General features: G+C 42.6%; 1 protein-coding gene across 2 annotated transcripts in view; it reads left to right on the top strand.

The window, feature by feature from the left end:
• The window catches only part of FNDC3B (fibronectin type III domain containing 3B), a 187165-nt gene that overhangs the window by 93648 nt on the left and 67250 nt on the right, over window positions 1-26267 (top strand). For both annotated transcript variants that reach the window (XM_072933671.1, XM_030279927.4), the window contains 3 exons: window positions 6279-6522; window positions 7425-7709; window positions 26101-26159. In XM_072933671.1, coding sequence (XP_072789772.1) covers window positions 6279-6522; window positions 7425-7709; window positions 26101-26159 — 588 coding nt within the window. The remainder of the gene's footprint in view (window positions 1-6278; window positions 6523-7424; window positions 7710-26100; window positions 26160-26267) is intronic.

Genomic DNA, 26267 nt, shown 5'->3' with positions numbered 1-26267 from the left:
ACAACTTAAATTTAACACATCAAGAGGAAGACCATAAAGCAAATTAATGCACTCTGGGATATGAATCAAAATATATTTGATTTTTTGGTTTGATTTGTCCCCAAAGTGTACATCTAAGAGTCAGGCAGAAAGCAATGCCCCTGCGGAGTAGTAACAGTGCCTATAAAAAAAAAGGCATGAAATCTTATTTCCATTTTGTTATGCCAAGCCTGTGTGAGCTGTGTTAGCCCTGAATATTACATGAGTTATCGAATGATTGCAACCCTGGATTAATGTGGTGCTTCATCACCTCTTTGGAAAAATTGGCAGAAGGATGTGAGCCCTGCAAGGTCAGCCCCACTGGAAGCAGCACAAACACAGACTCTCTTTCTAGACTTCAAGGACCATGTTAATAATTGTGACTAGAAGCTGGATTTGCTGATGTTAAGGAGATGTTCCCACTGATGAGGCTTAGCCAGGGAAGGAAATTATCCAGGAAAATAATAGAAAACAAGTACATGCCACCAGTTCAATTCTTTCATGTTATGGTTTTGCTCTCAAAAGACCAGCTCTTGAAAGAGCCAGTATTTTGCATTATCTTTTCAGCAGACAAACCTCTGTGCACCTCTGGCAGATATGAGCTATCAGATCAGGGTTCACGTCCCTGCAATTCTTTGTGGGCTAAGGGCTAGTTAAATATAGATGAGAAGTTCCCTGCTGTGCTCTTGGTGGGCAAAATCTCTGCTGTAAAACTTGGTTCTGGAAGCCGACATGGCAGAGAAATCTGCATTAAATGTATGTGATGTCAACTTGTTGGGCTTCAGTTGTTAAGTGAGATTAAGGATTTTGGAGGCCAAGGTGTTAAATTTGGGGACAGCCTCATGGGTTGTTGTTCCTGCCTTTCATTTTATGTCTGTGAGGAGTGGAGGAGGGTATGAAGTGTTCTAATCAGAACTAGAAAAATGAAAGTATCAAAAAGCAGGATCATTACTGTGTTTGTTTAGTGCTACTGACTGAGGACTGCTCTCTCTGAAATAAATCTGGAGCAATTCCAACTGAATTTGAGAATTTGTCTGTAGTTGGGCATAAAAATTTGGCATGAAACTCCACTTCTGATTTTATTTACAGGTTTGTTAATATGAGCTCTCTGCCACAGATATTTTAAGACTAAAGGACAAATTTACTGGTTGGACCATGAGGTGCAAATGTGTTGAAGAGCCTCCTTTGGCCACGGGGCATCTATGGTCTGAAGTTTTTAATTTGAGCCATAGTCCTGCAGTTCAGTATTCCTGCACCAAGTACATGGCATTTGACAGAACTAAAGCATAACTTCTGGGAAGAGGAATATCTTTAAATGACATTTAAAATGGTAGGAAATGTATCACATCCTTGAAAATCAGGATTTTGATCCTGGGTACGTGCTGTCCTCTAAGAGAGGTGTTCTTCTCCAAAAGCATGTTTGGCTAGCATCAGGTTTTAGTGGCAATCTCCTTGTTTCTCTATGGCTTACTGCTCACAGAGCTGCTCTGGGTGTTCTTTAGATTGCAGTCAATCTTTGATGACTCCTCAAGGATTGAGGAGTCATCAATCCTTGACTCCTTAATGAGGATCCTTGATGATCCTCGTTAACGCTTTGAACAGAAGGAAGGTTGTGCAGATCTCATATGGAGCAAGCCATGAAGTGATGATCCTTTTGGGTTCATGGGCACTGGTCCTGCAGAACTGTATCATTCTAGATTTGAATTACCCCAACATGCATGCCAGCATTCTAGATGTTTATCTGTCACTTTTCCACATTGAAGGTGTAGATTTAATTTGGTATTTCATTTAATACTGATGGATTCTAAAGATAGTGCTGCAAACTTGCCACGACTGGCGTGAACTTGGATTGGCATCTTTAAGAAATTAAATGAATAAATAAAATGTTGACATCCAGGTGCCTCGTGGATGAGCTCATTCTGTACTGTTTTTGGGTATTGATTGATTTATGAATGAAGTTTCAAATTAGTTTATGAAATTGTTAAAGTATTGGTTGTGGTCCACCCAGTGGCCATGGTCCAGATGTCCTTGCTGAATCTAGCATATTAAATTTAAGTGAAATAAGGATTGCTTGGGGTGTTTTGGGTTTTTTTTGAAAGTAAGTGGAAATTACTTGCATATTACCTTTTAAACTCATACAGTAAAGGTGTGCTACAGAATTAGGGTGGTTGTTTCTTTAACTGGATCTCACAAAATACAGACCCAATTTACTCGTGTGCAATTAACATGCCATTTTCCTTAGAGTGTAATATTAAATTTCAGCGAAATAAAATGAGACAACATGGAGCAGTGTGATGTACTTTGAATAAGTGAATTATCTCTAGTTACTACAGTGATATCTGCACTGGAAAACAAATAACATTTAAAATGACATTCCCCAAATGTGGCAACCAATGGGGGAGGCAGTTTTATTGTGTATGAGTAATGTCAGCCCAGACTGCCCTGAAAGATCATCACCTACCTCATGTAGCAATTAAGCTCCCTAAAATATGGGAAAAAAACCCACACAGAACTATGCTATAATAGTATTGTTATTTAGGTGGCATGCCATTTACACCAGCAAGCACAAAAAATACCAGGAAAAACCAATTTACCTACTAACTGTTCGGAAAAAACCCCACAAAATAATGAAAGTTCTTCTCTAGGAGCCAAATGACCAGTGATACTTGTTTTCTCTAACTATAAAGTGCTAAGATTAGTAATAGCAATTACTTTTAATATTCCCATTGCATCTAGAGACCTCAACAGGGATTAGGATTTTATTGATTCTTGGCACTGAAATAGAGACAGTTTAGCAATTTCCAGATGAATTTATGATCTTTGTGGCAAATGGCTTTAAGCAGATACAAAGAATTGCAGATTTCTTCTTAAAATAGCAAAGTTGAACCTCTCTGGTAAATTATTTTTTTCATTAATGGGTCAAAACTGATTTTATCTATCTTTGAACTGAGTGTTGTCTCCCAGAATGGCATTACTACGATCTGCTCACTGCAGGTTTTACAGATCAAGGGATAGTTCCAGTCTTTATGGCTACCTAATGCATGTAACACATAAATCAAATTGCCAGCTTTGATTTGTTAAGGACAGAATAGTGTATTTAAATATTGTATGTATACCTTCAGAAATGTACATGTATATCAATAATTCTTAGTTTATAGAGAAAATGCCCTGTAGGATTGGGAAACAAAGTGGGTTTTGCAGGGTCCCCTGTGTTATTGTGTTCATTTGTCATGTCTGCACATGGAATAACAAGAATGCTGTCAGCGTTCATGGCCTGGGAGGAAACAAATAAAAGATATTAGTGTATTGGCTTTTTGACTAAAGTAACTTGGAAGGCTGGCTCATCCTTTGAGTTGGAATAGTTGGTGGTTGTAGGTTCCTCACAGCTGAAATTTTCCATTCTATCCCCTCATCTCTGGCTTCTCTCAGTCCTGTTGATATTTTATAGCTTCATCTAGCAGGGTAATTGTAATTTCATCAAAAAGGTCTTTGACAGGACTCTGAGCTTTCCTCCTTGCTTTATAGATGATAGTTCAGGAAGCTGAATCCTAATAATTTAAAATATGGTTTACATTATGTGCTGCTCAGTGTACAAGCTTTCTGTCTAAATCTGTTCCTTAATATATTCATCTTTCACCAGAGCACAAAAGGCACGTGGAGCTGGTCAGGATGCAGAGATAAGAGCTTGGAGTTGGCTTTGAGGCTTGGACTAGTTAAAGCCACGATGAAAACCTCTCACATCAGGATGTAGGAACTTGCTCTCTCAATTAAGTTACGGCATAATCCGAGTCTGAGGGTTAAATGCAGCATTTCTGTGCACAGTCCTAGACAAATAGTTCTGTTTTTTGAATATGTCCTAAATGGAAAAGGATTTTCCTCTTTTCCAGATTTCAGAGTGCAGGTTTGAGACCTGGCAGGATAAGAGATGCTGTGGAGCAGAACCAGTAGCAGAGATGGGAAGCCTGAAAATGCAGCAGTTGAAAGGATGTGATAGCCTAAATCTCTGAGATTCAGCTGTCTTCTGAGGACTCTGTAAAGTCTTTGAAATTTAAAGCTGGCAGCTGACAAATTGCTAGTGGAAGTCGTAAATTTTGAGGGTAGAATCAAGTATGTTAAGCCAAACAATTACTATTTTGGTTACTCAGCAAGCAATGCCTTTTTATTGTGAAATGTTACGAGTGACTGAAATAACTTTCTATATAAAATTGTCTTCCGTAGAGGCCAACCAAGCCAGAGAAATTGTGTCTATGTCACATTCCATAGCTAACAGGAGTAAATGCACAGAACCTGAGGGCACACATGGCCTGGGGGAGGAACTGGGTCAGCCACTCCTAAGTGGATTTTCCCCTGTGATACCTTGCTCAGCTGATGCCTGGAGATGTTCTGCTCGGGGCTGTGGGCATTGCCCCCGGGCAGGGCTGGTCCTGTGCCATTCCTGTGCTCCAGAGTACAGATTCCTCTTTGTGGTTTAGAGTAAAGACCCTGGCATGTGATGACAGTCCCTGGAGTGTGGGCAATCCACAGCAGAGTCTCTTCTGCTGAGGGATGGATAAGCCCAGCTGATGGTGTGGGAATCAGCTGAGAGTGGCAGCATCTTGCAGCAGGTGCCTTTAGTGCATGTTTCTCAGGGTCTGGGTGCGGGGATGCCCCCAAAAGTGTAAAAGTCATCGTTTCCCAGCCCGTGCAGCCAAAGGAGTCTGAAATGTGTAGGATCAGCTTCTCAAGGTTGTTTATTTTCCCTTATCTAGAACATTCTTTCTCTGACCTGCTGAGCTCTGTCCAGCAGCTCAGCCATGGCATTCTGTCTGCCCTCAGGGCGGTGTTTGCATTTTATACCAAAAACTACGTGTGCCATGTTTACAATAACGTGCCAATATCTGTCATTTATGTTAGACAGTGTGTGTCTACCTTAAACCAACAGAAAAGTGTCACCATCAGAGCAAGACATGGAGGGCAAGAAGAAGTAGAAGAAGGTCAGGACATGCCCAAATCCCTCCATCTTGTCCCTTTGAACCCCATTCTAAAAACCCCAAAATTCTACTTTTCCACCCTGTGTTAATTTAACTGTCACGCTACTCAAACCCTTGTGGCTTGTAATTCCTCATACAAAGTTGGCAGCTTTTTGCACGGGCTAAAATGGAAGCCACAGGTGTTTTTGACTTCATGCCAAGGTCTCCAAGCCCCATGCCAGGGTCAGGAGACAGCCAGGGCAGCCAGAGGGATGTCCTGGGTTCCCACACACGTTCACTTATCTCATACAACATATTCATCACAGATACTGCTCCATCTGTGTGCCATCAGTTGGTTTGGAGAAAATGAGGTTCTCAGCAACCTGTTTGTTTTATGAAATTAAATGATGCTTCCCTCATGCTTTCCTACCTGCATGCCAGCATACAGAGTCAAAGGGATAGTAATGGTTCTTACGTGGTTGTATTTTTTAATTTAAGAAATGGCAGAAGTTTTTTGGATGAGCTTCAAGAAAAGCTTGGTTCCTAAGTCTGGATTGAAATTTGGCTGGTTGACTGTTCTCCAGAAATAAAACTCTGGAAAAATTATAACCTGAGAAACATTTTTCAGCCTAAGCACATTTCCACCTTCCTACATCTGTTTTTACATGCTTTGCCTGTGGTATTAGGAGCCAAGTTATGCATATCCCAGAGCTGATTTGTGTGGATGTATAGACCAGCTCTGTAGCAGAAACAAACCCCCTGCCCTATGATTTGTCCTGAGCAGCTACCTGTTATGAACAGAGCAGCTCCTTTGCAAATGTGGGCCAGCACAGCAGGTTCCTGCAGAGTACATGTCTGTGTGCACACACACAGCCTCTCCACAACAGCAGTGCCAGCTGCTTTCCAAAGTGTTCCTAACTCCATTCTCGGGGCGCCGTCAAAATGCCGTGGTAGAAATTTTATGGGCAGAATGTAAGGTCAGTCCCAAAGAGAATGCTTATTTTGGTGCTTTGTGTTCCTTTTTCAATTGTTTTCTTCCCTAAATGCAGGTTATTTATTCTGTCCCTTAACCCACATAGTTATCACTAGCAGCAGTACAGCTCCCAGTGATTAGTGTGGATATCTGAGTCTCCAGGAAAAGCCACATCACCACCACGGTTATTTCTGCTGATATTAATTTTAGAATTGTGTTTATTCATGAAGCTAAACCCCACGGCCAACTGCTCTGCAGTGGGAATACAAGCTGTAAACAGTGCTGTTTCAGAGGTGTGTCTGGTTCAGATGCTGCCTAACGTGCTCCTTTCTCTGCAGGTGATAGAAGACAGCACGGGCGTCCGGAGGGTGGTGGTGACGCCGCAGTCTCCGGAGTGTTTCCCTCCCAGCTACCCCTCGGCCATCTCACCAACCCATCACCTACCCCCCTACCTGGCACACCATCCCCACTTCATCCACAACTCCCACACAGCGTTTTACCCTCCTGTCACTGGACCTGGGGACATGCCACCACAGTTTTTCCCACAGCATCATCTTCCCCCAACAATATATGGAGAGCAAGGTGAGCTGGGAGGAAGGGACTGGGGCTGGCCTTTCACACCTGTGTTCAGCAAGGATTAAGGGCTGGGGGAGCCAAGAGTAGGAATGAGGTGGAGAACTTGGAGAGTGCCTTTGTTACATGGCTGGAGCCTCCTTTAATGTCCTGAGTGAGGGGCTTTAGCTCTCCAGAGCTATCCATTTTTAAAGACAAAACTATTTTGGGCATGATATTTTCAAGGTTCACACTCAAAGTGAAGCACAAAAGGGAAAATTGAATTATAGAAAAAATCAGGAAATACTGTTATCCCTGCAAGCTGACTTGCCTTAGTTTAAGAGAGTCATCCTTGGAGGGGGAAGTGGGGATTGTATTTGATGAAGTGTATCCAAAGAATGTACATGATATTTATGATAATTCTCAAACTTTTTAAAGATAGTTTTAATTCCCAAAGCTTCTACTTCATGTTGCACTTCTCTCCTTGTGGAGCACAACTAACACGATTGTTAAGTGGGAAGTTAAATTGCATGTAATCCAAGGTTGGCAGCTTGGAACCAGCACATCTCAGCTTGTTCTGTCCAGTCAGCCCCTGAGGAAGAAAATGCTAAATTGCTCTGAGCTTATGAAGGCTTTTTCCAAAAGATCAGTTCTGTCTGGATTTTTGCTTGTATTCTGTGTCCCTGAAACACAAAGCCTGAAAAGGAGGGTAAAAACATCACCCTAATAGTGGTATTTTACACGCTTATCCAAAGTAAAATGCCGTCATCAAAGGAGCACAGTTAATACAGAATCATTGCAAAAAAGGGTTTTAAAAAACTCCAGAATCAGCTGGTGTAATTTCATTTGGAGATGACCAGGTTTTCTGGTAAAAAACCCCCTCAGTGATTTTTGTGGTTCTGAGTTAACGCGGGCGAACCGTTCCCTTTCAGAAATCATACCACTATACGGGATGTCCAGCTACATCACCAGGGAAGATCAGTACAGCAAACCACAGCACAAAAAACTCAAAGACAGGCAGATTGACCGCCAGAACCGCCTGAACAGCCCTCCCTCCTCCATCTACAAGAGCCATATAGGCAGCTGCACCACCGTGTACAATGGTTACGCCAAGAGCCACAACGGGGCCAGCAGCGGCGGCGGGGGAGCCCCGGCCCTGAAGAAACCGGAGCGCAGAGCAAGGAGCAGCCCAAAGTCAAATGAGCAAGACCCACATGGTAAAAAGAGGGCTTTATTTATTTATTTCTCATTCCTTTTTATTGCACCTTTCCGGCTTGTGACCTCCTCTGTGTGGATCCAGTGGCCGTGCCAAGAAACACTCCCACCCACGCGTTAATACGGTGTGAGCTTAAATCTGAACGCTGGGCTGTGTTTGTTTTGTAAGGTGAGCCCAGGGCCTCCCCATCTTTTGTGACTGCTCCCTTGGTAGATGCAGCATCAATCTCTTTTTATCTGGTGGAAGCAGAAATGTGTTTTATGGGTGAGGTCTTGGTTTTACTTTGCTTTTTGGAGAGGCATCTTGGCACTTCGCAAAAATCTTCATGGACAATTAAGCTATAACCAAAGTCTGACTACTAGGAACCACTATTTTGAATATCGTAGGTTAACCTTGTAAAGGTATTAGAAAGTTCAGAGGTGGTGACTGAAAAACCAGTTGTTTTTTTTAATGTGAAAATTCAGTGAAAGCAAGATTAGTTGAAAACAGAACTGAGAAGTAATTTCTTAATGTTAGCCATTGGAAATAGTGGTAAGATAAGTCTGGCTACTTTTGAAATAATTTTCTTCAGCATTTTCAGAGACTTGACATTTAAAACTTTAGGTGAACAACACAGTGCTTTACCATAATACAATCTCATTTATCATAGTTCTCCCTAAATTTAGTTTAGTAACTTGTTATAATCCCTTATATCTATCTGCCTTTCTCCTCTCTGCTTGTCTCTTTGCTGACTGCTACAGCAGCAGCTGCCTGAACAAACTTTGATGTAGTACCCAAAGCAGCATGTCCAGGATTTTCGTAATGTAGCACACTCTGAAATATCTTGAGTTAATTTATGCATAAAACACAGGTTTTCCATTATCTAGCTATAGTGTATATTTATATGGTTCTGTACTTTTTTACGTGTGAGACATAACTTAAAGAAATAGTCATGAAAATTACCTGTATCAATAGCCAAAAAGGGGGAAAAAGTGCTGCTGAAATGGTAAGGAATGAGGATTTGCAGACGTGCTTCAGGGTCTTTAGAATTAGCAAGGAGCAGTATTTGGAAATACTGTAATCCAAGAAAATGAATCTCTGCATTGGACTTTCTAGTTATTTCTTGCCAATCAGCTTATTAGTATTCTTATTTATGTTTAGGTGTTTATTTGAGGTGGAATACTTGAGGTGTTTGAAGCACGTGTGTGAAAGACCTGGAAAAAAGTATAGTCTTACAATTTCAGTTCAGTGGGTACTGAGTCAGCCTGGCTGATCACTTCTGAAATAATCTAGAAATCGTTTAAAAGCATCTTACCTAAGGGTTTCCTGCAACTCTTGTGGTTGTCTAATTCCTTGCCTTGGACTGGTCTGCTGTGCTTCAGCTGAAGAACACGAGGGCTTTTGAAATGCCAGGAAAATCAGTGGGGTCCAGGCTAAAACACGTCCACCTCTTAAAATTAGGTTCTGCATCTGCACCCCAAAGTGGCAGCCCTGGAGTCACATCAACTGCTCTGCAGCAAGTCCATAGTCAAAGCAGGAATGGGATAATTTTTTTCATATTAAAAGGAAAAAAATGAAAGATACTGTGGGCTCGAATGTAAGGTTTTTGGCGTCAGTGTGTTATTGTAGTCATACATGTAAACTTACATTCAGAGTTCTGCAGAAAGATCACAGAGCTTTCTTAAAGGCTCTCATGAAACAGCTCCCTAAAATAAAACAAATTCCCACTTGGTATTTACAAGCTTCTAATGCTTGTTCTTCTGTTGCTTTATATTTTCTTTTTTTGTTTCTTCTTTAATTATTTGGGGATTTATTGATGAATACCTGACTAACCTGGCCACACAGGTAATTAGGGTGAGAGTTAACAGCAGTCTGAGCACAGTTGCTAATTTGATTTATGCTAAGATGGCAGTTTTTAGAATAGTCAGAAAAAATGAATGTGTCAGAAGCAACAAGTAGCAGAGGGGTTTAGACTTACAGGTTTTGTGGATGTGTATCTGTTCAGCCTACTAATAGTTAAAAACTTGATGGTGCTGTGTGGCTGCTTCCAAAATTGCAGAATAGCCTGGAAAACCTATTTTTAGATACATAAATATATAAAAACGTGTGTGTGTATACATATATATATATATATGTGTGTGTATAAAACTTGTCTTTAAGTCTTTATTTAGAAAACCACTTAACCAAAGAACTCTTGAGGAGGGGAGTGGGAATGTATGAATTTGCAGTAAAACTTGGAGTAAGGTGAAGGAGAGCTGGAGCTGAGGGCTTTGTTTGCGTGGATTTTTGAATTGGGATGTGACATGCTTGATGGCCTATCATTTCCTATCTGGCTGTGGGGTGTGCGTGCTCCTGCAGTGGAACTGGCTTCTTTTGGGTGTTTGGATGATGGAGCAATCCCAGGATCCAGCTGCTGGCAAGGGAGGGGCTTTAGGAGCCCCAGACACAGCCGGAGCTCTGCTTGCTGCAGAGAACAGCCTGTGTCAGTACACAGTGCTCAGCCTGGCAGGGATTGCTGTCCTCAGGGATTGGGATGGCTGGAGCAAAGTTTGGGAGCTGCCTCAGTGCTGGAAGTGTGGGTGGCACCTCTCCCTGCAGTCCCAGCTGTCCTGAGCTGATGCTCAGAGAGGCAATTGCAGTGTCTGCTTTAGTCAGCAGGGAAAGATGATCCACACAGGGGATTTGTGACAGGGAGGATGGGAGTTTCTGTCCTGGGATCTGCTGCCCCTGTGCTTAAGGTGATGCTGGTGCTGCTCCTTGGTAGTGATTTCTCTGAGGGGTGTGTTACTCCTTCCTTAGCACACCCTCTCTGCTGGGGCTGAGGTTATTGCAGGGCTGCAGGAGCAGTACAGGGGATGGAACACCTTCCTTACCTACACAGAATGAGAGGGATGAGCCTGGGGAAGGGGGGAGACCTTAGAGCCCCTAAAGAGGTTGCAGGAGAGCTGGAGAGGGGCTTTTCACGTGGGCACAGAGTGACAGGAAAGGCAAATGGCTTTAGACTGAAAGAGGGCAGGGTTAGATGGGATATTGGGAAGGAATTCTTCCCTGTGAGGATGGGGAGAGCCTGGCACAGGCTGCCCAGAGAAGCTGTGGTTGTCCCATCCCTGGCAGTGTCCAAGGCCAGGTTGGATGGGGCTGGGAGCAGCCTGGGATAGTAAAAGGTGTCCCTGCCCATGGCAGGGGCTGGAACAAGAGGATCTTTAAGGTCCATCCCAAATCATTCTGGGATCATGTGAATAATATTGAAGAAAATGTCCAGCATTCAAAGCAAGGACAACTCAACCCTTTTCCCTGGAAAAAAAATCACAGTACTGTGTGATATTTAATTTTAAATGTACTTTCCCATCCAAATCTATTCTCATTTCATGTATTATGCCCATGAAGTTTGAGTAAGTGCTCAAGGAAAATTCTGCCATGTATCAATAACTTCCAGCTTCCTGCCAATATCAAAGGAAGGGTTCCCCAGAAATCTTCACCACTGGTAGAAGAAATGGGGTTATTGATCATCAATTCTGAATGTGATCAGCACTGAAATTAGGTAAATTACTCTGGATTATTGTTAAATTATTGTTTGGTCACCTCTCCAGCTGTGGATGCAGCCTTTGCATCTCTGTACAACATGATGGTAACATTAAGAGTAAGTTGGTGCTTCTATAATGCACCTTTATCCCAGGGTGGTTTTGTAACAGCAACATCCTCTTTTTACTAGGAAATTTACAGTCTCAGATTTGGGATGTAAGTGCAATTCTGACCTTTTCCATTGACTGCATTGTGCCGTGTTGGGTGGTGCACTTGTAAATAAAGATTTCCAGTTATGTTGGAAATAGGCTGTTTTAAGGCGAAAAATTAAAAACCAAATGGCTTATAATTGGCTGAAAATTAAGCAATTCTTCTGGGTGTTTCTGGTAGGATGATGGATTGTGTTTTGTACAGGTAGAAGGCTTGGACGTATGATACTGGGATTCTGATTTAAAATCCATATTGGAGCTTTTCCACAGAGCTGTTTTTAAAACTGAATGGGACAGGAGGGAGCAGGGTTATGATTTTTGTCGGGTTTTTTTGTTTTTTTGGGTTGTTTTTTTTTTGTAAAGGAGCCTTGCCATGTAAAAAGAGCTGTAAGCGGAAATCCTGTCCCATTCATGCTGTCCTTTCTGAATTTCAGTCTGACTCACTTCCTTCTCATGCACCCTTCTTGGTCGTGCACTGATCTGGTAGTTCAAGAAGTTCTGTGTGTGGCTGCAAGTACTGTGGGAACATAAGCAGTTTTGAGCATTCTGACAATGCTTTTGCCTATTTCCTTATAAAACATTTTTTTTTTCCGTCTCTTCAAAAGAGATAAAATCTTCTTTTAAAACAAAAATCATTTTTGAAGTTTGAAGAGTTTAAGACAGCCAAAAGTGTAAAACACTTGAAATAGGTAGAAGTGGGAAGTGGGCAATGGATTTTTGTGTGCAGGAGCTGGGTGCCAGAACAAACAGACCCAGCCTGGGCAGGGAGCTGGCTCCAGGCTGGTCATGTGTGCCTTTGTGAAAGCACTCCTAAACAAGGTTCTGTCCACATTTGAGAAGGTCTAGCTTCAGATCAGCCCTTCTAGCCCAGGAGTGTGATGAAGATGATGCTGAGGAGGAGCCTGCAAGCCTTGACATGTCCCACCCACTGCTCCTGGCTCCTCCAGCAGCACCCAGACCTGGCAGGCACCAGGCAGGGTCGAGTCCTGCCCAGTCCTTTGGTGCCCACTCACTGACCTGTTGTCTGTGAACCATCTAACTCAGGTTTGAAAAGCACATCTGCTTTCCCAGTGAGGAACACTGTGTTTGGTGTGCATTTCACTGCTCCGTGGCATCGATGTGCTTTACAGGTGGAGAAGGGAGGAAAATACATGAGAATCATTTAATAGTTCAAAGAATTGTTGCAGGCTGTTGACAGATCATAAACTTCCACTGTCATATGTGTACAAGCCTCAGAGGTGTTGCTTTACTGTTGTGGAGGTTTTGTAAATCTGATTTTGTGCACTGAAGCAGCCTCCAGCTACTCAGAAAGGTGAAAACCATGGCTGCAAATCCCTGCTGCTCAAAGTTTCTCAGGAGATGTGGGTACCTCTGTGTGCTCCTTTCTTTGAGGGCAATGCATTGGGATTACACAGAAAATGGGTTTGGCAAGAGAAATTCCTGACAATGGTGGTTTTAATTCAAAAACATTTTAAAGTGAGTACTTAACTTGGCAAAGCAGAAGTTCTGATGTGAAGAAGTACCCTCAGGTGTCCCTGAATGGGGTGGGATGTGCTTGGCAGGAGTGGCTGACGTATGAAAAACCAGAGCTGAGGTGTTCTTGGTACAGCCCCATCCTGTTCTCTCTCAATCTTCCACGTAACATTTAAACATACTTAGGAAAAGCGTGTGGCTTTTTTCTATTTTTGTTTAACTGTATCAAGTTGTTGTTTTAATCCAGAGCCTGTGAATTAAAGGTAAATTGCAAGAGCTGTGATTCAGTGCAGACAGGAACAAGGCGAAGTTCCTCTTCTTACTCATTCTAGATCCTGTCAATTTTTTTCTATTTTGGTCCCGAATCCATCTTGCTTATTGAGTCATACATTTATCTGTGCCTGTATAGCCTATAAATCTAAAACCTTAGAAGAGTAGTTTCATCACTTTTGGTCCATGTAAGCAAAGAATCTGAGAGACATTGGTAATACATGTTATAAATTTTATGTTCTTTTAGCTGGGAGCTGATGATTTAGTACATGCTAAAACACATTTGTTATATCAATGTAGAAATGTTCTGCAGACAAAATTGATCATAAATGGTTTTTTTCTGCTGACATACAAAATACCCCTATGTTAAATGCAGCTTCTCTGTGTCCCTAAATGTACTTCCTTCTATAAAACAAGGCGTTTCAATAAGATTGTCTCCTGAAAACAATCTGTCAAAACTGACACAGTGATTTTATTAATAGCTTTGAAAAAAACACACAGAAGAGTAAAATACATCTGTCAGGTTGAGTGAATTTTAGTATTATACCAAATAATGCAACATGAAACATAATATTTAGTAGAACCAGAGACGTGTGGAGTCTTGAGAGGATAGATCAGCATCAAACATGAAATCTAAATGGTGTTACTGTTCCTACTGCATTTTTAAAATAGTTTTAGCCATTAATACTACTTGTCTGAATGCTTCAGACTTATATCTCATTAGAAATAGATTTTGTGTGCTCTGTGCTGTTTTCCTGTAAGTTTTAATGCATGAGAGGAAATGGGATGCATTAATTAGGGCATAGTCTGAACTTGAGAAACCAGTGTTCATTTGAGACACCCAGAATTTCCAGTGTGATATTCTCGTGCCTTGACCTTATCTCCCACATCACGACTGAGCTTGTGCTGTTGTTTGTTTCTATTTGGAAGTCTGCCTGCTTTTTCAAAAGTCTTTATCTTTGGTATTTTCTCTAAAATAATAAGCTGTGAATTGCTTGTTCAGGCAGTAAACAAAGTGATTATGAGTGTCAGGTACACCGTTGTGTACCAGCTTGAACTCCATTAGCTGGGCCACACAGAGTCTCAGCAAATAATATTTTTGCCTAATAGTAACATAAAGTAACCACTTAAGTGAGCTTTATATAGACTGATGGCTGTATTAGAAACATATTGCAGGGTTCAGGTAGAGTACATTCCCAAGTTCTGCGTGCCTGCAAGAATTTATCCAGATCAGGCTTAATTTGTGACTTTTCTTCTGCAAAAAGAATGGCTAAAATGTTTATCCAGCTTCACTGGAATAAACTCTGTTGAGGGAGAGGAACAAATCTGTTTCCTCTGCTTGTCTTGAAGCTTAACTTAAATCATGGAGGGCTTTGATGGAGAAGGGTAAAAGCTAAATATCACAGATGGTGTTGGAAAGCGAGTCCCTGCCCAGTGCACTCCCTGCCTCTGCCATGGCTTTGCCCAGTTCCAAACCCGGCAGTGTTTTGCTTTCAGCTGCCTGTGGGTACTTCCCTCTCAGGCATCTTGACCAAGTCTTTCCCAGAAGTTGCCTGTGTGCAGATAATTTCCAGGAATTTGCCAGCCTGTGAAATCTTGTCTCCTGTCACAAACAGGGAGGTATTCTCTTGCTGTATCCATACCGCAGGAACAAACCCAAAGTTTATGGGAAGCCTGAGTGCCATGGCAGTCCCCCCTTCTTTCACAGCACCCTGCTTTGTTAGCACAGAGTTCTGCAGCTGGGAAGGGCTGACACAGGGAGAGAGGAGATACACTCTATTTTTATGCACTTATCTTGAAAGACTAAAGAACCAGCTTCACAACTTTGGCACCAGAAGTTGCAGATAAGGGATTCTCTTCATCAGCTAAGTGGGAGCATCTCCTAATTAAATTGCACAATATTCTCCCATCTTACAGTGTCAGCTGTTTTCAAAGGCGAATGGAAATGCCTCAAACTTGGTTTTGTTCAGACTTTTTGACCTGAAAATGAAGAGTGGCAATGTGGATGCAAATGATCCAGCGTGGTTATGAGGTGCTCTGAGAACTGGTGGTCTGGGCATCCGTGGCTCTGAGCCATCCATGGGGCAGAATGGGTTACCACAGTTCTGGTTACACTTTTCAGTCTCATCACAGCAGCTGTGACAAAATAAATGGCAATGGAAGCTCCCTAATCTTCCTGAGTGTGCCAACTAAAGGATACACACCTCAAAGTCCACCGAGGAGCATGTAGGGCATATCTAGTAAAGAGTGAGGGAATCTGGCTCCAGTGCTCATGTTTGACCTTTTTAGGGTTTATAAACCCTTTTGGCAGTGGCTGGTGTTTTACCTCAAAGCTGTTTTTCCCAATCCTGATCAGTTTCTGTAGGCTCTCATATCTTTATTCCCATCTACTTTATCCCTCCTTTGCCTCATTTTGCCAGCAGGATCTCCTTGGCAGGGTGAGCTGGATAAATTGTCTGCTCCATCATTTATCAGGAAGTCAGTGCTAAATGACGTAAGGCACAACCTCTTCCCCCAGAGGATCTTCATATTATCTCAAGAATTTGCAGCTTCTGCTGCAACTGACAGTCAAATCCAGAAGACTGAAATCTGAACCTTTTTCCCAGGAGTTTACATAATTTATGGATACCCACCCAACAGCAAAAAAAAGTACAAACTACATTTTTATCCTGTTTAAATGCTCACTGATTAAATGCCTGTGATGGGGAGAAGAGTTACACCAAGACCTCGCAGCTTCAGAGCAAGATAAGCAGTGTATCCCCACCAGTTAGGAGGAGATAACATGGACCACCGACAAAGGAAGGGAACAGTGTTTCCCTTATTTGGCAATAGCTGGGACATGGAGCCAAAAGGGAGAGGGTATTTATAGGGAAGAGGTAGAACATTTCCTCCCTCCAGACTATAAAAAACAAAACGTGTTTAAGTCTAAGGATTTAATGAACAACACTTATTTGTATAGCCAGATGTTCTGAACAATGTCCGTCTGTATTTCCAGCTGGATTTGCAAAGGTGGTGAAATGAAATTTCATGTCCCCCTGAAGTTAATGGGATTTGTTTACTGAACTCTCTTAGGCTGTCCTTCAAACCCCCTCAGTTACTCTTCCTTTTCTGAGGAAGGGTGGAATTTGATTTCTGAAGTTTTTGTGACATTCAGTATATTTGCTTTTAAAGGGACAAGGTCACCCCTTAATGCAGGGTGGTGCTTTGAGTGTTGCAGTTAACAGGTTAAATGCTGTTCTAAAATGAAGCAGCCATTTCAATTGTCTTCAAGGTTTATTATAAAAGATGTTGCCCTGAAGTTTGAGTTTGGTTTTTGTGGTGTTTTTTTTCCCCTTGTTTTTCTTTTCCCCTCTAAGGAGCTGTACTTAGAAGCAGCTGCTTTGATTTACTGCAATTCATGTGACTTGTGCCTCAATTTCATCTCAGCAATGAAATCCAGAATGAGCTGAAATTCCTGTAGGTTTGTTGAATCCTCCCCAGCAAGCAGTAATCAGGTGGATATTTCTGTGAAATATTTTAAATATTTGGAAGGTTTCTTAGTGGTGAAACTGGTTGTGCCAATATCCAAGATCACATTTTGGCCTTGTCCCTTACAGGACTGCTAATTGCCCATGCACTTCTTTCAGCTCATGAGGAGGAAGTTGGTACAGACATTATAGATCAGGTTTTTTAAACATTCTTGAACTCATTCCTCCCATCTCAGGTATGAGAGGGCACAGATAAGATTACATCAGCCTTTTTGACTTCTGCATTTTATAAATTTAGCCCCCAGTCTTTATTAAATGTTCTCTTTAGTATCCTTGTAGCTCATATAGTCATAGTTCATCCTTCAGACATGACTGCAAAATAATTTAGGCTGGGATTGCTTGAGTCAGTTGATTGTCATCTGCCATGAAGAAGATAATTTATTTCTGTTCTGCTGTCAATCTGTAGGTGTTTGGGTTGATTTAAAGATGGGAGGAGAAGCTCTTTGCCTTCCCCCATCTCTGAGCTGTGGTACCTGGGCTGAGTGGAAAGAGAAAGATGATATTTGGTTTCTGGGATTACTGTGATCGCTTCCACCACTCATTGCAATTTCATTGTATCAAGCTTTCCATCTGGAAAAATAGGTCAGTAATTTATATTGGTGATAGAAGATCTTAGGTTGGGGCTCATTCAAAGAATGTTGTAACTGCAGCCCCTCACTAGGTTGCCACTGAAAAAATCCCATGAAAAATCTTTGCCTTTCTAGCACCATGATTTGGAATGCTTGTATTAAAAAAAAAAAAAAAAAAAAGCCCCAACTTTTATTCCTGTGGAATCTAACATCTTTTAAAGATGTGCAAATAGTGTAAGTACTGCATAGAAATAAAATTTCTCTTTAATGTAAATGCTTCAACAAAAGAACAGTGAAAAGATTACTCACCTCCTACTTTTATCCTTTGTTTTAGGGCAAGTTTTCCCTGCTTACTTTCTTACAGAGGATGAATACCCTGCTTTGCTCTGACTCTGTTCCTGAAACTGAAATGGTGGTTATTGCTCAAACCCAGTATCCCAAAGCACTTTGCACTGCCCACCATGAGAAAGGCATTTCTTCCTTGATTTGAGCAAGGTTGAGGAGTTGTGACTGAGGGCAAAATTTGGCCTGCAGTTATTTTTTTAAAATTTCTTTAGTTCATGATGGGTTCTGCTGAGCCTCTGCACTGGGAAGTGCTCTGCTGCCTTCCTATTGTTGTAGCAAACTCGGTGGCTTTATGAGGTTTGCTGCCAAGGAAGTTGTTAATTTTGGCTGAGGAGCTCTGTTTAATCCCCAGCAAGTTTGGAACTCCTATGGAGTCTGTTTTGGCTGTGCTGTGTGATTGTTTTTCTGTGCAAGTATGCAGTTCTGCAGGTTATTTTGCTAGTTTTGTGTTTGATCAGGAAAATGCTCTTATTGTGTAATAGGCAGATTAGCAAAGGGTTTTATGGCCAGAATTGCCTATGGTCATATTTTTGAACATCAAGAAGTACATTTTATGTTCAGTACTGGTGCCAGTGTCCCCCTACACTGGGGATGGTATTAAAGAGAAAAATATTTCCTCACTGGCATGGGGCAGCAGACACAGGATTTTAAAAGCCACTCTAAAATGGTACCCTTGTCACTCTCTGTTTGGTTAGGAATTGTGCTTTCCACCTCAGCTCTTGGAGAGTGCAGAGCTCAGCTCTGCCCAGCAGGACTTGGTGTGGCTGTCCCAATGGGACACTCAGGAGTGACAAAGCCACGCTGGGGTGGGATGCAATGGAGCTGTCAGTGACCCAGCTGGGAAGAGAAGACTGATCCTTGGTGCTGTCAGACGTTTTGTCAGTGCAAGGAGGACTTGTGAGCCTCCTTTACTGTGTGTCCATGATGCTCAGGCTCCTGCTTTGCCTGGCTGTGACAGTCGGGTGCCAGGACTGAAGGGAACCTTTTCTTTTGGAGAGGAAATCTCTGTGTAAATGCCAGGTGGTGTAATTTCATGGCTGGTGTCAGAGCCAGCTTCACATTTGAAGAAGCCTGGGTATCTCAGCCATGCTGCTGACCATCCCCTGCTCCTGCTTTGAGCTGGAGAAGCCTGGAGAGTTTTTATGGCCATGTCACCTGAGGCAGCCTGGGGTGCTGCTGGCAGCAAGGTGCAGCTCTGCAGAAGGTACATCCCTTCCTGAATGACCATGGGTTCCTCAGCCTGGAGAGCAACCCTTCAGTGTGCCAAAGGCTGGACAGGCAGTCACAGGGAATGAGGGGAAATGAGAAGGACAAAGCATGAAGCAGCACAGAAATAAATGGAAGGAATTAAGCATAAGGAAATTCCACGCATCCCAGCTATTGTACAGAATTCTGGAGTGTGCAGAACATCATTGTTCCTAGGAAAAGGTTAGTGCTTGTTGGCCAAGTTAGTAGTGAGAACAAAACATCAGCCTTCTGCCTGGAAAATGGGAGTCAGGAGCTCCAGGAAAGTTTTAGGAGGGACTTTCAGTCTCTTTGTCAAATACTTGACCAAAAAATAAAGGGATGGGCACTGGACACTGCTAGGTTTATCTGCAAAGCTTTTATTGTCTTTCCAACCCCACACAGGGTGCAAGCTGCTGTAACGGGATAGCAAAAGGGAAGCTGCCGAAAATAAAAAGAAAAAATATTTTGACAGAGAAAATAAGCTAAAGCAGGTCGAAATGATGAAAAGAGAGCACTCCAAGAGGAGGTCCTGTGTGTAAGGGGTTTGTTGTTGCAGCAGATTCAGCTTGGGCTTCCTCTGTTTCTGTGGGTTATGTCATTGTTTGGTTTGGTGTTCCTTCAAGCCCAGGCAGCTGCAGCCATCCCCAGTGCACTGCCTCTGTTATCTGCTTTGGGAGATGTACAAAGCGCTCGCTCAAGATGTCAGATGGAAGTGATGGAGATGGGGGGTTGCTGTATTTTACTAAGAAAGCCTTTTCTGCCTTCTAATGGACCAACTGTGTGTTCACAGTAGGAATTCGCTCAGATCTCCAGCCAGTAAAGTAGGAGTTGTTTTTGCTGTCTTCCAGCAGTAGCAGTGAAGAAGCAGAGAAAAACAAACCCAACATGTCGCTTACCCTCCATTTGTCCCTTGCATCCAGCCTTTTATTTCCCTTGCTGATTGCTACTGATCTTATTTTCCTTCCTCCGTCCCAATGAGAAACATAGATCCAAACAATAATGGGGGGCAGGGAGGATTGGATGCCCTCACATTTATTTTTAGAACCCTTTTTAGCCCAGGTGACTTCATTATGTACATCTGAATGCTCCCACATCTGATCCTGATCCATGTGATAGGAAGTGCCTTTAGTTAAAGAAGGATGAGCTGTGACTTTGCACTCCAGGTATTTTGCAGTATCCTGTCCCATGGACAATATGATACTGAAGCAGTCAAGGTGAAGCTAGGAGGTCAATAAATATGGACTGTGGCCAGGACATCTCTGAAGTGTGGGATTAAATTCATGCCTAAATCACAGTGGTGTTGAGGCAAAGCACTTCAGTCACCCTTTGCTTTATTGTCACAGTGAATCAGGATGACTAGAGATTTGATTTTTCTGATTTTAGATCTGAAAATGTGCCTTTCTGGATTATGTACAAGGGTTTTGTTCTATGTGCCTTCAGTTATTCAGGGGTTTATTATGGTGGGGCTTCTGTTTGTTCAGTTTTGTTTTTAATATCTATATATGTTTTGGTCTTTAAGGATAAATGAAGGATAAACTCCTAGACATTAATTAATGTATGCTAGCAGGAGAAATCAGATAGCAACAGTGGGAAGGCACTTAGAAATGGAAAAATTGTGATACACTCATGCACAGCAATTTTTAAATAGTTAGAACTTGTTTTAGCAATTGTATCTAAAGTTGGATAACATCAATCTCTCTACCTTTGTCAGGGTAGAGAGATTGTCATGGTTGTGTTTTATCATTGATCTTTTTTATTAGCTTTCATGTAATGAACAGAAATTTGAAATATTTAACATTTAGAAAACTTGTCCAGGCTTAATTTATAATCTTCCTTGGTGTCTAATTAGGTTCACATTGATTGGTGTGATGGACTGTTTTGAATGGAAATATTTTTTTTCACAAGTTTTTTATTCTGAAGGGCTCTCTGTTCTGACCAGCTGGGAAGAGTTTTTTAAGCCCTGTGTGTTCGGTGTGACACTGGATTTGCCCTTCCCAGTGTCACATCTGTAGCCTGGCAGTTTATCCATGACCCTGCCCCATCCTGGGCTGCCTCCCTGGCAGACTGGAGAGCTGCATCAAACTGGATTAGGCAGGAATTTGTCCTCGCTCTAATTTTATTCAATATTTTCATTAAGGGCTTGAAGGATGGAATAAGGATTGAGGCTTATTAAATTATAGTCCATATCAGGCTCTGAGAGGGTTGAGAGTGCTTGATGGGTCAGGGAAGGGGAACAGGACAGGAGGAGAGCTCTGTAATGGCCTCCAAAGAAAAAGTCTGATCAAGGCAAGAGCCAGTTGTTCTCAGACCTGCTGGTTTTTTAATTAGGTGGTAGCTCTGGGAGGAATAGGAGGTTGCAAGCAGCAAGGGTCAAGTTATTCTGTAGACAAAGAGAAGAGTGAACCTCTAAGCAAGCTCTGCAAATGGGTTCTTAGTTCTGGTGCTGCCGGGACCTCAGCTGGCGCATGGTGGGCAGGGCTGTGCCACATCCTCTGAAGGATGGAAATGAATTTAAACACGTGGCAGGGGACAGCAGCAGGTGAGGTCTCTTACAGACAGGTGTGGAGAAATGAGCTTGTTTTGTTAAAGGAAGAAATTCCTGCAAGAAAGGAAGAGGTGATGAACTCGCCTGGGGCAGATGTGCAGGAAAGAGGGAATAAATTTCAGATGCAGCAGGGAGAGTTGAGATGATTTTCCCTGTGATGAAGAGTTAGATGCTCTGGGAATTTTCCTGGCTGAGAAGTTTGGAGATGACCATGATCATGGGGCAGGAGGTCATTTCTTTAATTGTCATTTATTTTGGAAGAATGGGCCAGGGAGCCGTCTCAGAGAAGCGGTTTGGGCGTTGATCATGTCTCAGCGTAGGAGGATGGACTCGGTGACTTTGTCACATCCCCTCTGGTCCTGTGACTCAGCTGCTGCGTGACATCTGCAGCTTTAGGTTCATTCTTGTACAGGGAGCTTGTTAACCCGGGTTTCTGCAATTCCCTGGAAGTCTGTATGTGTTCTCCTCGGTGTCTTAAGCTTTGACACGGGCGGGCAGCTCACAGAGGAGCTGGGCTGTGTTTTGAAGAGCTCATTTTCTCGGGGGCTGTAGGTTGTGCTGTACGTGACTGATGAAAGATCTTTCCCAGCATTAAAGCCGGTCACAGCCCCGATAAATCTGGAACAAATTCTGAGAAAGCATGTCGTGTTATGACTGGCATATCTGTGAGCTCTGCTTGAGAATTCGACTCAGAGTGTGCAAAGTGCTGGTGCTGATGTCATTCCCTTGGAATGGAAAAGCTGTTGAAACAGTAAATACTTTCTGTGGCCAGAAGCTAAGTCTTGAGCTGGACCTTTTCCTCTCTTCGAAGGAAAGAATGCAGAACAAACCTAAAATGTGTATTTGCAATGGGAAAATCTTAATTAGTTTAGAGCTTTTAGCTATTTCAAACCATTTACATACACAGCTGCTGTTCATGCAAACATGTAAACTATTGATGGAAACTTCAAACTTACCTTGAACTGACATTTTTTCCCTGTTTTTTAAAGCTGTGCTTGGTGTTTTGGTGTTTAAAAGTACGGTTGGAAAGGTCTGAAAATTGTATTTGTGCAGTACGTGCAGAAAGGAACATAGACACAGGCTAACAGAAGCACAAAATAAAAAGCTTTAGTTCAGCAAGGCTTGACACTGAAACCCTGTTAGCACCAAACAGCTGCTGAGAAAGTGTTTAGATTTTAGGGGCATTTACTCCTGGTTGTATCTACAGAGTTTTGTTTATGATTCAAAACTCTGGAAAAGAGAGAGGACTTGATGTGGCCCAGGTCTTTCAGCTGGCTTTTTCTGCAATAAAAGATAGTCTGAAACACTGGATCCAAAGACCCTACAGCCTGGGAATTAGAACCTAATGCTGGCAGTGCTGCAATGTCTCTCAGGCAGTGAGATTAGCAGGGTAACTCAGATTTTTGTACTGTCCCTCAGAGGACCCCATGGAGCATTCACAAGGAATCCATCCCCACCCCCAGCTTCCTCCTAGGAGGAAGAGTTTTGCCACGACAGATGTGGGGAACAGATGCTGGGAGGAAAAGTTAAAATGGGACAGTGACCTGAAGTGTTGGTTGGGCTCTTCCTTGATGTGACTGAGCTCCTGTTCCCTGTGGCAGGGAGGAAAGCAGCTCCTGCTGCCTGCCCCTGCCAGCCCCAGCATCTGGGGGGTTTGACACACAGATTTTCTGTCTTCCTGTCAGATTCTCAGTGCTCCATCAGCTGAGGCAGAGGAAGGGGCAAAGATTGAAATGCAACTCGACTGTCTGTTATTCAGGGACAATTAGTCCCAGGTGGGTGAGTCATGCTCAGCCACCCACCACCTTTCCTGAGCAGTTCTTGGTAGTTTTTTTGAATCTGACTTGCCTGTTTTACATCAAGACTTGCCCATTTCTTGCTGCTGTTCTTGCCCACTTTTCCACCACTGTGTCTGTGATGTCCAGCAGATGCTCATGCTCCTTGTCCCTAAATGCTCCAGTGAGCTAATTTAGAGCATGGTCCTTGGTGGCTGCTGAGTGACAGCAGAGAGCCAGGAAGAAAGGCCCTCCAGCAGCTCTGTGTTATCAGATAAAGCATATCAGGTCCTTTCTTTCCTTCTCTATTGTCTTCTGTTTCAGAAGGATTTCTGCTCTTTTTTGGCTTGGAAGGAAGATGTTGAGCTTGATGCTCAGAGAGATTGGCAGGTCAGAGCAACTTCCCCACTGAGGGAGGGATTTGGGACAGGTCTCTCTTCTCCTTAGCTTAGTCTAGCTCAGGAGACTGTGAATAATCATGTTTATTACAGAAAGGAAGTCAGCCATCCATAGAAGCCCGAGATTTTTTTTAATGGCTCTTGAAGTGGGAAACTAAGTATTTGAAATACTGAAAATACTGTAATTCTTGATAACCACTCCTGAGGTCCCCTTTCAGCCTGCAGTGTTCTCTGATGCTATTATAGACATCACTTGTGAGATTTATTGCTTTCTGCCTTTAGTATTTGCTTTATTTTCACAGGGCATTATTTGTTATAAGTATCCCATTCCCTCTTTCCCTCTCCCCAAAGTCTTTGAAGAATTATCTTCCATCTCCAGCTTATCTGTATAAACACTTGGTGACATAAATGTCCATACTGACCTCATAAATGTCCACATGTGTGTAATAACCCAAGGCCTCTGTATCTGGTACCCAGAGCCCTCTCAAAAACATGGGACACTCATGTAAAAAATTCCCTCAGTAGGACACTTCATTGAGAAGTTTGATTAAAGTAATTAAATTATTATTTATTTGCTGGGCATACCCACCTCCCTTAAGTCCTGGAGTCAGCTCCTGTGCCTGGAGCAGTTTGAACCCCTTTCATGGCAGAGGGAAATGAGATTTCTTTGGGCTTCAGAGTTTGTTTTCCTCTCCTGCTCAGTGTGACAAGAGTATCCTTGCTAGAAAGCAGAGGGAGGGAAGAAAATTCAGTCCACATGTTCGGGATTTAAGGTTGAGAGTGATTCACGCTCAGCTTCTGGGGGTTGTAATTAGGGGTGACATAATAACTAGAAACTTTCGATAAAATAGTAGCAGCTTTTTTGTTACACTCAGAGCTGCAGAAGCTGCTTCTGATTAGCATCCCTTCGAGATAAGCCTGCAGGATCTCCACATTGTGCAAATCTGCCTCCAGGCTTTTGTGGCACAGCTCAACTTCTTTACTGATGCTGAAGGGAACCCTGCATTCTGAAACACCCCAAATTTTGACATTTCCACTTGAATCAGCATCCCAGCCTTTACCTTAGCCAGTTTAGTCCATCTGTGAAATTTTGAAATCAGTATTATCATATTCTGGCTCAATCCTGCCAGTTGATGCTCTTTATAATACACTCTGAGGGTTATCTGCTATGGAAAAACAACAGTCTTGCTATCCTCAACTTCTCCTGAAATATTTCTGCTCCTTTCCTTTCCAAGTGGCTGAGACTAAAAGGAAAACAGGAATGTGTGCAGCAGGAGATCTGTCATTCCCAGTCCACACCAAGGCGCATTCTTGTAGGGAGAGATGGGCATTTACACTGGAATTCTGCCATCAGCATTCAGCCAATTCTATTTTTTGGCAGTCAAGCACATGGAATTTTTACAAAGAAGATCTACTTTTTAAAAGCAGGTCACAGACAAAAATAAAGACACATTCTTGGGCTACAAGAAGTAGGTCAGGTTTTGGGGGAATCATTAGAGAAAGCTGTTGATCTGATCCCACCTGTTTATTAATGTTTTTTACTTCCTATGCCAAGGATGTCTGGCTCATTTTGCTTTAGGTAAGATATGTTCTTCTGCTTTGGTGAGCAAACTTCTTGCATTAATATTTTAAAAAAAGAAAAATAATAAAAAAAACCCCAGGAAAATATTTTCCTAGTTTTCCATTAGAGAATAGTGTAGTGGAAAGTGAGGCCTCTCTGTGCTGTGGTCCAAAAGGAATAAAGCTGCTTTGTGTCACCTCATTACTCTGAGCTGATGTTTTACCTCAAGATTGTTTGGAGGGGGGAGGATGAGGGAAAGGCTGATTCCACTGCTCAGAGGATGGCCCCTGCAGCACCTTCTGCACAATTATCCCTCTGCTTTAGGGGCAGCATTTCACAGCCTGGAGGAGCTGCTGTGCCAGGCACCAGGCTCAGGCAGGGAGGATGGATTGCTGCTGGTCAGGCTCTGGAATTTGCCTCCACAGCTGGAAGGTGGCTGGAGAAGAGCTCTGGGCATTTCCCAGTTTAAGGACAGGTGGCTGCAGGGTGGGTGCTGGGGCTCAGGGCAGGCTCCTGTGAGGCTCCCCTGGGCTTTCCCTGCGTGGCACAAGGACATTTGTCCTCTTCAGAGCCCTGGGGACAGCCCAGCCTGCAGCTGCTGGAGGGAGGGTGGCTTTGGGTAACAAAACAGGGTGAGGTTCAGCAGAAACTGAGGAGCTCCTGGGCTTCCTTCACAGCTGAGTTCTGGAAACAGCACCCTGGTTTTACTGTCTGAATGCAGGTCACAATTAATAGCACTGTTTTTGGAGGACACCTCTACAAATAGTCTCAGTTTTATGAATCTCTGCAATTACAAGTTTCATTCCCTCCTCTTTTTTAAACATTTTTTTGTAATATTAATCCATGTAACTGCATGCCTTATATTCACAAGGCAACTGATGCTCATGTTGCAATGTCTGTCTCCCTCCCCTATTTTTATTTATGTAACTGAAATTTTTGTTTAATTTTCGTAATTTATTTCTCTTCCTCTTTCCACATTCTCTCTTTTACAGAATTTGATTCAGAAACAAAAAGGGTTCAGGACATTCTTTCTGGAATGGAGAAACCACAGGTATGTGATCCCAAATTGCCACACAAACGTACAATAGCAAATGTGAAAAGTAGATTGTGTCACAACATACTGGTGATTTCACAGGGGAGCACCTCTGATTTTTTCCCT

The sequence above is a fragment of the Taeniopygia guttata genome, chromosome 9 (assembly GCF_048771995.1).
Source record: "Taeniopygia guttata chromosome 9, bTaeGut7.mat, whole genome shotgun sequence".
Classification (NCBI taxonomy): Eukaryota; Metazoa; Chordata; class Aves; order Passeriformes; family Estrildidae; genus Taeniopygia; species Taeniopygia guttata.
This window is presented reverse-complemented; position numbering and strand designations above follow the sequence as displayed.